Source organism: Trichosurus vulpecula, chromosome 8, assembly GCF_011100635.1.
Source record: "Trichosurus vulpecula isolate mTriVul1 chromosome 8, mTriVul1.pri, whole genome shotgun sequence".
Lineage (NCBI taxonomy): Eukaryota > Metazoa > Chordata > Mammalia > Diprotodontia > Phalangeridae > Trichosurus > Trichosurus vulpecula.
This window is the reverse complement of record NC_050580.1, coordinates 60,477,671-60,487,537: the sequence shown is the minus strand read 5'-3', so window position 1 is coordinate 60,487,537 and position 9,867 is coordinate 60,477,671. Positions and strand designations below refer to the sequence as shown.

Genomic DNA, 9,867 nt, shown 5'->3' with positions numbered 1-9,867 from the left:
ATGAGGCAGAAACCTCAGAGGGATCAGTTTCTTCAGAGGAGCAGCAGGATATCAAGTTATTTTTTGGAACATGTCCTAGGCCATGAGTCCCCAGCAGCCTACACTATTTATCTATATGCAGTTTCCAAGACATTGGCTAATCAGAGCTTCCGGTCAGGGATAGATAACCCAGTGGGAGCTTTTAAGCATGGAGTATTTTTCTGCATTGAAGTATTTTGGGGTCATTCAGTTGAAAATCTCATTGATTGGGGTATCCTCTTCAAAGATGATGACTGAAATCCATCCATTCCTTCTATACACTGATTCTTTTCTCGTCCCATAAATCTACCATAAGGAGTCCAGCCAACAGGTGAAGACCTTTCTCTAGATTCTTAATCTTGTGTGTGTGTGTGTGTATGCATGTGCGTGTGTGAGTATGTGTGAGTATGTGTGCCCGAGTTATGGAAACTTTTGGCAGTTTGGTGAGGCCTATGGACCCATTCTAAGAATAACGCTTTAAAATGGATAGAGTAAGATGCCTAATAGGTAGCATTTACATAACACTTTAAGGATGGCAAAGCTCTTTACAAATATCTCATTTCATCCTCACAACAACCTTGGGAAGCAGGTGCGACTACTGTCCCCATTTTACAGATTAGGAAACTGAGGCAGAGTCAAATGACTCGCCCAAGGTCACATAGCTAGTAAATGTCTAATGCTGAATTTGAACTCAGGTCTTTCTGACTCCAGGTCCAGTGCTTTACCTACTCTGCCACCTAGCTGCCTACATAGTGTAAAATGTAATATATAGGATTATAAAGGAAATCCAGTTTTGATACCTGGAATGCAGTTATTAAAATAGCAAAAAAAAAAAAGATTTTGATATAGTAATATGTCCAGCATCCTTAATAATAGTAATTTTCTGTAGCAATGAGCATAAACCCTCTTTCTTGTGTTTTGTATATATTTGTATTCTCCACACTTAGCACAGTAAGTGCTTAATCAATGCTTTATGTAGTTGAATTTATTTCTAGGTATCTGCAACAACTGTAATGTGATGTATTATTGATGTCATACCGTTTGCCTTCTCATGGAGTGGATGAGGGGTGGGTAGAAGGGGAGAGAATTTGGAACTCAAAACGTTTTAAAAACGAATGTTAAAAATAAGCGAAAGAACGAATGGATGAAAGCAGCCGTCGTGGGACCTGAAAATAAGCGTGATTTTGATGGGTGACAAAGTCACAGGTGCTGCTGACGCTGCTGCGGGCCGTTGCCTACATTCGTAATGGAACGGAATGCTAAATTTCAGTAAGAACAAAGTGAAATTTGAGATGTAATTTTCTTCCCCCTCCAAGTTCATGAACCACAGAAATCTACTCATGGTCCCCTTTGTTAAGAACCTCTGCTCTAGCTTGATTTTGCCATTATGTCAATACTAGAGGAGCACGAGGACCGTCCGCTGGTTACTCTTCATTTTTACTATGTGTCCAAGTCACTTTTTTTTTTGGGCAATACATTTTTCTGATGTGTGCTTAGCATGGTATCTCAGTAGCCGAGTACATATTGGGGGCAGCAAGGTGGTACAATGGCTAGAGCCCCTGGTCTAGAGTCAGGATAGACCTGAGTTCAAATCTGACCTCAGATACTCACTAGCTATGTGACCCTAGGCAAGTCATTTAACTTTTCTGTACCTCAGTTTCCTCATCTGTGTAATTGGCATAATCATAGCCCCTGATCCCCAGGGTTGTTGTAAGAATCACACGAAATAATAATTGTAAAACCCTCAGCATAGTACCTGACACATAGTAGGTGTTGTTGTTCAGTTCTTTCAGTCCTGTCCGACTCTCCGTGACCCCATTTAGGGTTTTCTTGGTCAAGATTCTAGAGTGGTTTGCCATTTCCTTCTCCAGCTCATTTTACAGATGAGGAAACAGTGGACAAACAGGTTGAGAGACTTATCCAGGGTCACACAGCTAGTAAGTGTCCGAGGCCAGATTTGAACTCAGGAAGATTGAGTCTTCCCGACTCTAGGCCTTGGCGCCACATAACTGCTCCTACCGTGTGCCCAGGTGCTCTATAAATGTTAGCTATCACGTGCTTTTTGGATTGAAGTGAATCGATGCCATCCCATATGCTGATTCTCTTCCAAATCCTGCAGCCTCCTCTTGCCTACCAACCTTTCCACTGCCTTTTGGTGACTCTCATCTTTAATTCTTCGGCGACAGCAGCGAGGTGGATAGAGGTCTGGATTTAGCGTCAGGAAGACCAGACTTTAAATCCCATGCCAGATACTTCCCAGTGGTGTGACCCTGGACAAGTCACTTTTCTCAGCCTCGGTCTCCTTATCTATAAAATGGGAATGATATTAATAATAATAGCATCTATGGTTGTTGGGAGGATCATTTGAGATGATGTATGTGCAATACTTTGCCCCTCTAAAGTGTGATACGTGTGCTAACTGAATTTTTTTTAAGCGTAACATAAAAAGAGAAACCTGGGTTCAAGAATGGATTCCACCTCTGAGGGTGTCTCCAAACTGTGGCTCCCACCCCATGCCTGGAAATATTCCCTCCTTTCTTCTGTTGAGTGCAGGTCAGTTACAACCAGCCCGAGAAAAGCAAGCTGAGCCAGGATGTCTGACTGTGAACCAGGACCTGGAGCCCTCTCTTTTGAAGCTGCCTGGGGCCTGGGGACAGATGGGCTAGGGCTAGGGGCAGCCATGTGAAAGTTGTTGGAACAGACTGTTAATTACATGATTTGCCTGGTTATGCTTTAACTGAGGAGAGACTGAACAAGACGGTCTGGGCATTTATCTGAGAAGGGTCACGAAATTTAATTGATGCCCTCTTGCAAGTAGATAGTTTGGTATAGCCCGATATTTATCTTATCCTGGACACTTAAAGCCCACTCCCTGAAGTCATAACTAGGTAGAGTAGGTGATATGATGACCTGGAGGCATTCAGGGACCAGGGGTGAAGAGCACCTCTGGTCAGAGGGTTCATTTCTTGATACTGTTTGAGGGCTCCTCTGTCGCAGCTGTATAGTGGAAGGCTCTGAAGTCAGAGGACTCCAGTTCAAAATCCAACTCTGCCACTAACTGCCCATGAGACCTTGATCAAATCACTTAACCTCAGGGGGCCACAATGCCTCATCTACAAAATGAAAGACTAGCTGGCCTCTGAGGCCTTGTCCAGCCCCACATTTATGATGCCATGACCAATTTTGGAGATCTGTACTGTGTTTAATCTCCTGGTTGCTACATAGACAATGACACCCTTAACCTCGAGCACCAGTAAAGCAGTGACATTTTTTATTACATGACTCTTTAAGCAGCCTGGCAAAGTGGCTAGCGTGCCAGGCTTGGAGTCAGGGAGATTTGTGTTAAAAATCTTGCCTCTTACACTTAACTATGTGACTTTGAGCAAGTCTTCTAATGTCAATGGGCTTTAGTTTCTTCATGTGCAGAGTTAGCTGGTTGAACTCGAGAGCCATCTAACCTGAACCCTTCCAGAACTAAATCTATGATTTTCTGTTTTAGTTTAATCATTTCAGTCATGTCTGACTCTTCATGATCCCATCTGGGGTTTTCTTGGCAAAGATGCTGGAGCGGTTTGCCATTTTCTTCTCCAGATCATCCTCTGACCTGTGTTCAAATTGGCCACCACTTTACTGTGTGCGCTTAGTCGGGTCAGTTAGCATTTCTGTGTCTCAGTTTTCCCATACCCTACTTTCTTTTCTGAAATCCTCATTCCTCAATTCAACAAATATCTGATTGTCCACTATTTGCAAGGCTCAGGGGGTAGGTGTCGGGGAGGATGCCATAAGTCTGTGGTCTGTGGTTTCACTGTCAATGTCGGAACTCCTTACACCAATGCAGATCACGTTACAATTCTTTATTTTAGAGAAGTTTTAGGGGGCCCAGGGACTGGGAGGGAGTTGTTCACAATTATGTAACTAGTCAATGTCAGGGTCTGGATCTGAACCCAGATCTTCTTGACTCTCCTGGTATTCCACCTGCTTTCCTCTGCACAAGATACACATATGTGTCCTTGCCCTCAAAGATTTCCATGCTAACAGGGAGATAATTCTATTTCAAGGCTGGATATTCTATTTGTACATGGAATGGCAACAATATAATGTAGTTAGGAAGAGCTTTAGAGTCCAAGTCTCTTTATTTTAAAGATGGGGAAATTGAGGCCCAGCCAGGTTAACTGATTTGTCCAAGGTCACGTGGGTGGCAAAGCTGGAATTGGACCCTAGGTTCTATTTACAAAACTCTAGATCTGTGCCACAGCTGTGTGACTGGGTAATCAATCAAGCAGCATTTGTTAAGTGCCTACTGTATACCAGGCAGTGAGGCTACAAAGATAGGGATGAAGTGATATTTCCTCTTAAGGAACTAACATTCTAATAGGGGAGGCAAGCTCTTTTGTATGATAGAATAAATATAAAGAGAATAAATACAAATAAATACGAGGAAGTTTGAAAAGGAAGGACACTAGCAGCTGGGGAGATCAAGAAAGGCTTCAAGTTGAAGGTGGTGCTCCTTGAGTGCAGGGACTGTCTTTTGCCTCTTTGTACAGTGCCTGGCACATAGTAGGTGCTTCATAAATGTTTATCAATTTATTGATTAAAAAGCATATTCTATGAGGTGGAGGTGAGGAGGAAATGTATTGCAGGCATGTGGGATAACCAATACAAAATTTGCTTCGAGGCTGGAGATGAAGTGCTCTGTGTGAGGAACATTTAGAAGAAAGTCAGTCTGGCTGGGGTGAAGAGCCTGAAGAGAGAAAAATGTAAGGGAGGCTGGGGTTAGGTTATGTAGGGCTTTAAAAGTTAAAGCAAGGGTACACAAAGCTTCCTTATCTGTGGTAAGACCTTCAGGAAAGTGAATAGCTAGCCACCCCTTAATTTATCTTTTGCATACTGATTTTTTTTTGTAGAGTTATAGCTGGCAGAGACACTGTAAGTCTATCTCCTCCCCTCCCCCCATTTTATAGATTAGAAAACTGAGGTGTGAAGTACTTGGGCAATGTCACATATATCCTAACAAAGCTAGGATTTTAATTCAGCTCCTTTGACTATAACCTTATTCTTCCCCCCCCCCCCCCCCCAGTATCCCACAAGGCTAGTCAGGTTTGATTAAAGTGGGGAATACCAGAACACACAGTTGGGGGGTGGGAAGAAAACAGATGCATGTGGAAGAAAGCCTTTTGCACGCTTCCAGGTGGGTTGTGTCTGCTAAGGGAATGAATGTCAGCATTTGACAGAGAACATGCTGCCTTTCTTCTGCCACTTCCTGTCACAATGACACCTGTGAAGCCTGGTACCTAGCTTACTTGTTGATTAGATTTACAAAGTCAAGTTCCTCCAAACTCCTCCCCTCCCCTCCCCTTCCTTCCCCATTCCCCCTCGGCCCCCCTACCCCCACCCCAAGGTTCCTCAGTAATCACAGTGTACCAAACCTGGGTCAAAAAGAAGGGAGAATAGATTCTAGCCCATATTGAGTCTAGGGTATTGTGTGAACCGCGGAATTGTGCTCCAGAGTTGTTGGGAGGGTAGCAGTCACCAGAAGGCGACCCTAATTCCTAGGCAAGGGAGGAACAGGTGTGCCACCCATCGCGGGCCAGAAATGAGACTTGGGGGTGGGGTGGGGAGGAGGACAGGGAAAGGCATCAGCTCGAAAAGAGACATAGATATATAGCAGCCACCTTGCAAGACATCCCTTTTTCATTGCTTCTTTCCCCACAATAAAGTCAACCAAGCCTTCCAGTTTATTTACATAAATTCTCTCCCCTCTTTTCCCTGTAAAATTGTCGTGTCAGTGAGGAAAATAAGCCTGTCCTCTAGTAATGGAGGAGACATCACTCTGGAAGTGTTTTGTGACGAAGAAGGCATTGGATTTGAAATGAGAGGCTCTGTATTTGAATTCGACGACTAGTACTTCGATACACATCAACCTCTCGGACCTCGCGGCCTCCACGTAAAATGAGGGGGGACTGAGTAATGGGTGATTTAAGGTCCCTTGCAGTTTTTGGAGTCTATGACCTTTCCCTCGCTTCAAAATCCGTCCTCCCCACCTTCCCAGCCCCACTGCATCAGAATCCAAATGCCTTCAGACTACGGGCTAACCTGACTCCCAGGTCCTCCCCATTCAAGTTTCTAGAAGTGGGTCAGTTTCTCTCCTTCCAATCTTACTGGAGGGGCAGGATCGAGAAAAGAGCGGAAGGAAGGGCGATGAGAGGGAAGACTTGTTAGCTCTCGTTAAAGCTGAGGGAGGAATTTAGGTCGGGCTGACCAGACCCCCTTCTGGATTTCAGATATAGGGAGTCTTGCGCCGAGGAACAGGGAACGCTCTTCACTCTTTTTTTTTTTTTTTTTGAAAGAAGGGACTCTCAGTTTGAGGAATTTCTGGGTTAAAAAACGCTTAGCACTGTGCCTGGCACGTAGTAGGAGTTATATAAATGCTTATTCCCTTCCCCTTCCCAAGCGCGGTCTTGGGAAAAGTTTGATTAGGTGGGGGGTGGGAGGGTTACACTCCTGGATCAAAGAGTGGGAAGGCTGAGTTTTAGCTGAAGGGATGGGAGGATTGGGTTTTAGGGTGAGGGGAGAAGAGGTTGGCTTCCAGGACGAAGGGGTGATCTGAAGCTCCAGGACGCTTTCACCCCTCCCTCCCCCACAGCCCTAATCCCAGGCGGAATCCCGGCGGGACAGCGAGTGCGGCGCCCCGCCTTTGGGGGCGGGCCGGGGGCGGGGAGGCGGGGACCCCTCCTTTCGGCCCCGTCCCCCTCCTCCTTCTGCTCCCCCTCCCCCTCTCGGGAGTCGGCCGCCGGGGCGCTCAAGGCGTGGAGTGAGTGACGGGCGGCGGGAGGAGAGCGCAGAGGAGGAGAGGAGGAGAGCAGGGGAGGAGAGGAGAGGAGAGGGGAGGGACAGACTTAGCGGGAGGCGGCGGCGGCGGCGGGGACCAGGCCGGGCCATGGCGGAGCGGGAGGCGGCGGCGGCCGGGGCCGGGGCTGGAGCCGGGGCCGGAGCCGGGGCCGGGGCTGCGGTGGCCACGGGGCCTCAGTGAGCGCAGCGGAGGGGCTCGGGGGGCTCGGGCCTGGGGAGCCATGCCCCGGGGGCAGCGCCGTGGCTGTTGCAGCCGGGCCCGGGGCTGAGCGGCTATCGGGGGGAGCGCACACTTGGGGTCCTCATCCCAGATTAAGGGCTTTTGCTTTTGTGTTTCTTGGCGGGCACGGTCGGAGAAGGCGGAGGTGAGCTGGGTGGGTGGGTGGGGGGCATGCCTGGCTGGAGTCCGGCCTCGGGGCGCGCCCCGGACACCACAGCCGCCTGCACCTCCTCCTCCTCCTCCTTCTTTTCCTCCTCCTCCTCCTTCTTTTCCTCCTCCTCCTCCTCCTCCTCCTCCAGCCCCGCTGCAGCAGCAGCAGCCAACATGGCTGCGCTCTTGAGCCCGGGAGTCGGCCGCCTCTGAGCCCTGCGCCCCTCTCCATGGCCCCCCGGGAGCCCCGGCTCCCGCCACACTAGGGTTGCAGTTAAGTCGCCCGCCCGCCTGCCCGCTCGCCCGCCAGCCTGGGGGGCGCCCCAGCAGCAGCAGCAGCCGCCGCCGCAGCCACCGTTGCCAAGCGGTCCTGTGCCCAGCCCCAGGCAGGAGGGTTTTTTTTTTTTTTTTTGCCGAGTCTGGGCGCATCAGCCCCCGGATTAGGGGAGCGCTTGAAGCCCCCCTCCTAGAACACTCTCCTGGCCGAAGGAGGCCACTGGGGAAGGGGGGTGCGTGGGGAAGCCCACGGGTGAAGCTCCTTGGAGCCATGGAGCCAAAGCACCGGGAGCTGCTTGCTCATTGTCAGCAGAGCCTGGCTCAGGCCATGACTGAAGTGGAAGCCGTCCTGGGGTTGCTGGAGGCAGCCGGAGCCCTGAGTGCCGGGGACCGCAGGCAGCTGGAAGAGGACACGGCCGCGGCTGGAGGGGCTGGGGGCCCCGGGGCCAAGGCGGAGCTGCTGCTCAAGCTCCTGCTCTCTAAGGAGCGAGACCACTTCCAGGACCTTCGGGTGGCCCTGGAGAAGACCCAGCCTCACCTGCTCCCCATCCTTTACCTGAACGGAGTGGCAGGGGCCCCTCAGCCCTCAGAGGGTGCAGGTGAGTGCAGGATTCTCTCCTGCTTCGGGCCCCCCCTCCTCATTTGGGGAACATCTCAAAAGACTTTCTTTGTAACCAGAACCGACCTCCTTCCCCTTTCTAAGTTTAATTCTTGAGGTCCTATAGACTGCAGTGGACAGATGCTCCCCCCACTCCCTGCCCCAATCTATATGGGGATCTTGCCCTATTCTGGGTAGATGGGAAGCTGCTTTTGGTCTCCTAACTTATCCTGCATTTTCCTTGGGAACAGTGCAGTGGAAGCCTCTAAGTAGGTGTATGTGGGGCTGCCCTTGACCTCCTAGAATCCCCGGTTAGAATCCCCATGAACTGGGGGAAACCTCAGGAGGCCATCTGGTCCTGCTTCCTGCTTTCACTACTCACAGTGGATGTTGCTTAAGCCTATTTTTAAAGCTCTTTAGGGAGTTCCCTTGGGAGACTGTTTCTGTACTTTTCATTTGGATAGTGGAAGCAACCAAGTATTGCTAGGCCCTGTTTGGAATCCCACCAACATCTGCTCCCCTGTTAGTTTTCCTCTTCTTGGCTTTTCCTGTCCTCCCAAGATCCAGTCCCAAAGATTAAGCCCTAGAGGGGAATATTCCTCAAGGGGGGAGTGGGTGATAAAGTATGGCCTGTTGTGCATTCTAGGAAAGCCTGGAGTGAGAAAAGTTGAGGAAATTGCATCCTATTGTGGGAAAACCAGGGAAGTTGCTGCTGGGGTCCAGCTCTGACCCTGCACACGCTTCCCAGAGTTGAGGATTGGATGGAGGTTTTAAGCATTCCTTTGCTTCTCTTCTGCTGCTGCTGATTCTGTTGGTGTGTGTGAGATTTGCACTTGGGTGAGGGACATCTAGGAATTTCTGAGCAGGGGTTCGGCAGGCTAGAGGCTTGTTTTGGGGGATGTGCCTTTTGGATGTTAACCAAAACATCTTTTAGAAGGGGAAGCCCAGTGGAGGAGGCACTTGCCCAGGGGTATACCAAACGTGACAAAATCCCTGTCTTCTCCCCTTGAGTTGTTTCAGTGGCACCTGTTACTGTTCAGCAGTTGGGGCATGGCAGGGGAGGAGTGGATGCCACCTTTTTAAAGAGCCAGACCCTTTTTTAGGAGAGAGCTGAGAGAAAGGCCTGAGAAATATGCCCTCAGTGGCTGTGGGGAAACAGATCCAGACCTGTTCATTTGGCCATTAAAAGCCTTGCTTATTAAGGCAATCATTTTTATTAGGTGCTCTCCATAACAAGCCAGTGAGGTGTATGCATTGGGCTCCTCATCCTTGTTTGGAAAACTGGAGGAAACTGTGACTCCGAATGCCTTGGTTATATAGGAAGCTTGTTCTAGGTTTAGGGCCCTGCCAGTTCGACTGTCTCCATCCCTCCCCTTCAAAGCTACATTGTAAAGCCTATTCATTGTGTCTGTTACATGCCCTTGTTCTCTTGCCTCACTTGGAATATTCTTGTGTGGGATACACTTTATGTTTTATAAAGTGCTTCTGCAGATGAGGTTGAGAGGCAACGTGGTGGAGGAGACGGGAGGTGGGTCCTGGAGTTGGGAAGCCCCAAGTTCAGATTCCGATTTTAACTTTCTTGGCTGGGTAACCCTGGACACATTGTTTTCACTGTTCAGTGCCTTAGGCAGCTTTCTAGAATGATAATTACGGTTAGTTTCATTCCAGTTGTTGATCTGCTTTGTTGGAGGGAGTTTTCTTTCTGGGAGTTCCCTACATCTGTGGTATCTCAGGTCTGGTTAAGAAAAAAGTTGGG

General features: G+C 49.1%; 1 protein-coding gene across 2 annotated transcripts in view; it reads left to right on the top strand.

The window, feature by feature from the left end:
* The first annotated feature begins 7,696 nt into the window (after positions 1–7,696).
* Positions 7,697–9,867, top strand: part of DLG5 (discs large MAGUK scaffold protein 5) — a 148,665-nt gene continuing 146,494 nt past the window's right edge. For both annotated transcript variants that reach the window (XM_036735412.1, XM_036735411.1), the window contains exon 1: positions 7,697–8,112. In XM_036735412.1, the coding sequence (XP_036591307.1) occupies positions 7,785–8,112 (328 nt within the window). In that variant the 5' untranslated portion in view covers positions 7,697–7,784. The remainder of the gene's footprint in view (positions 8,113–9,867) is intronic.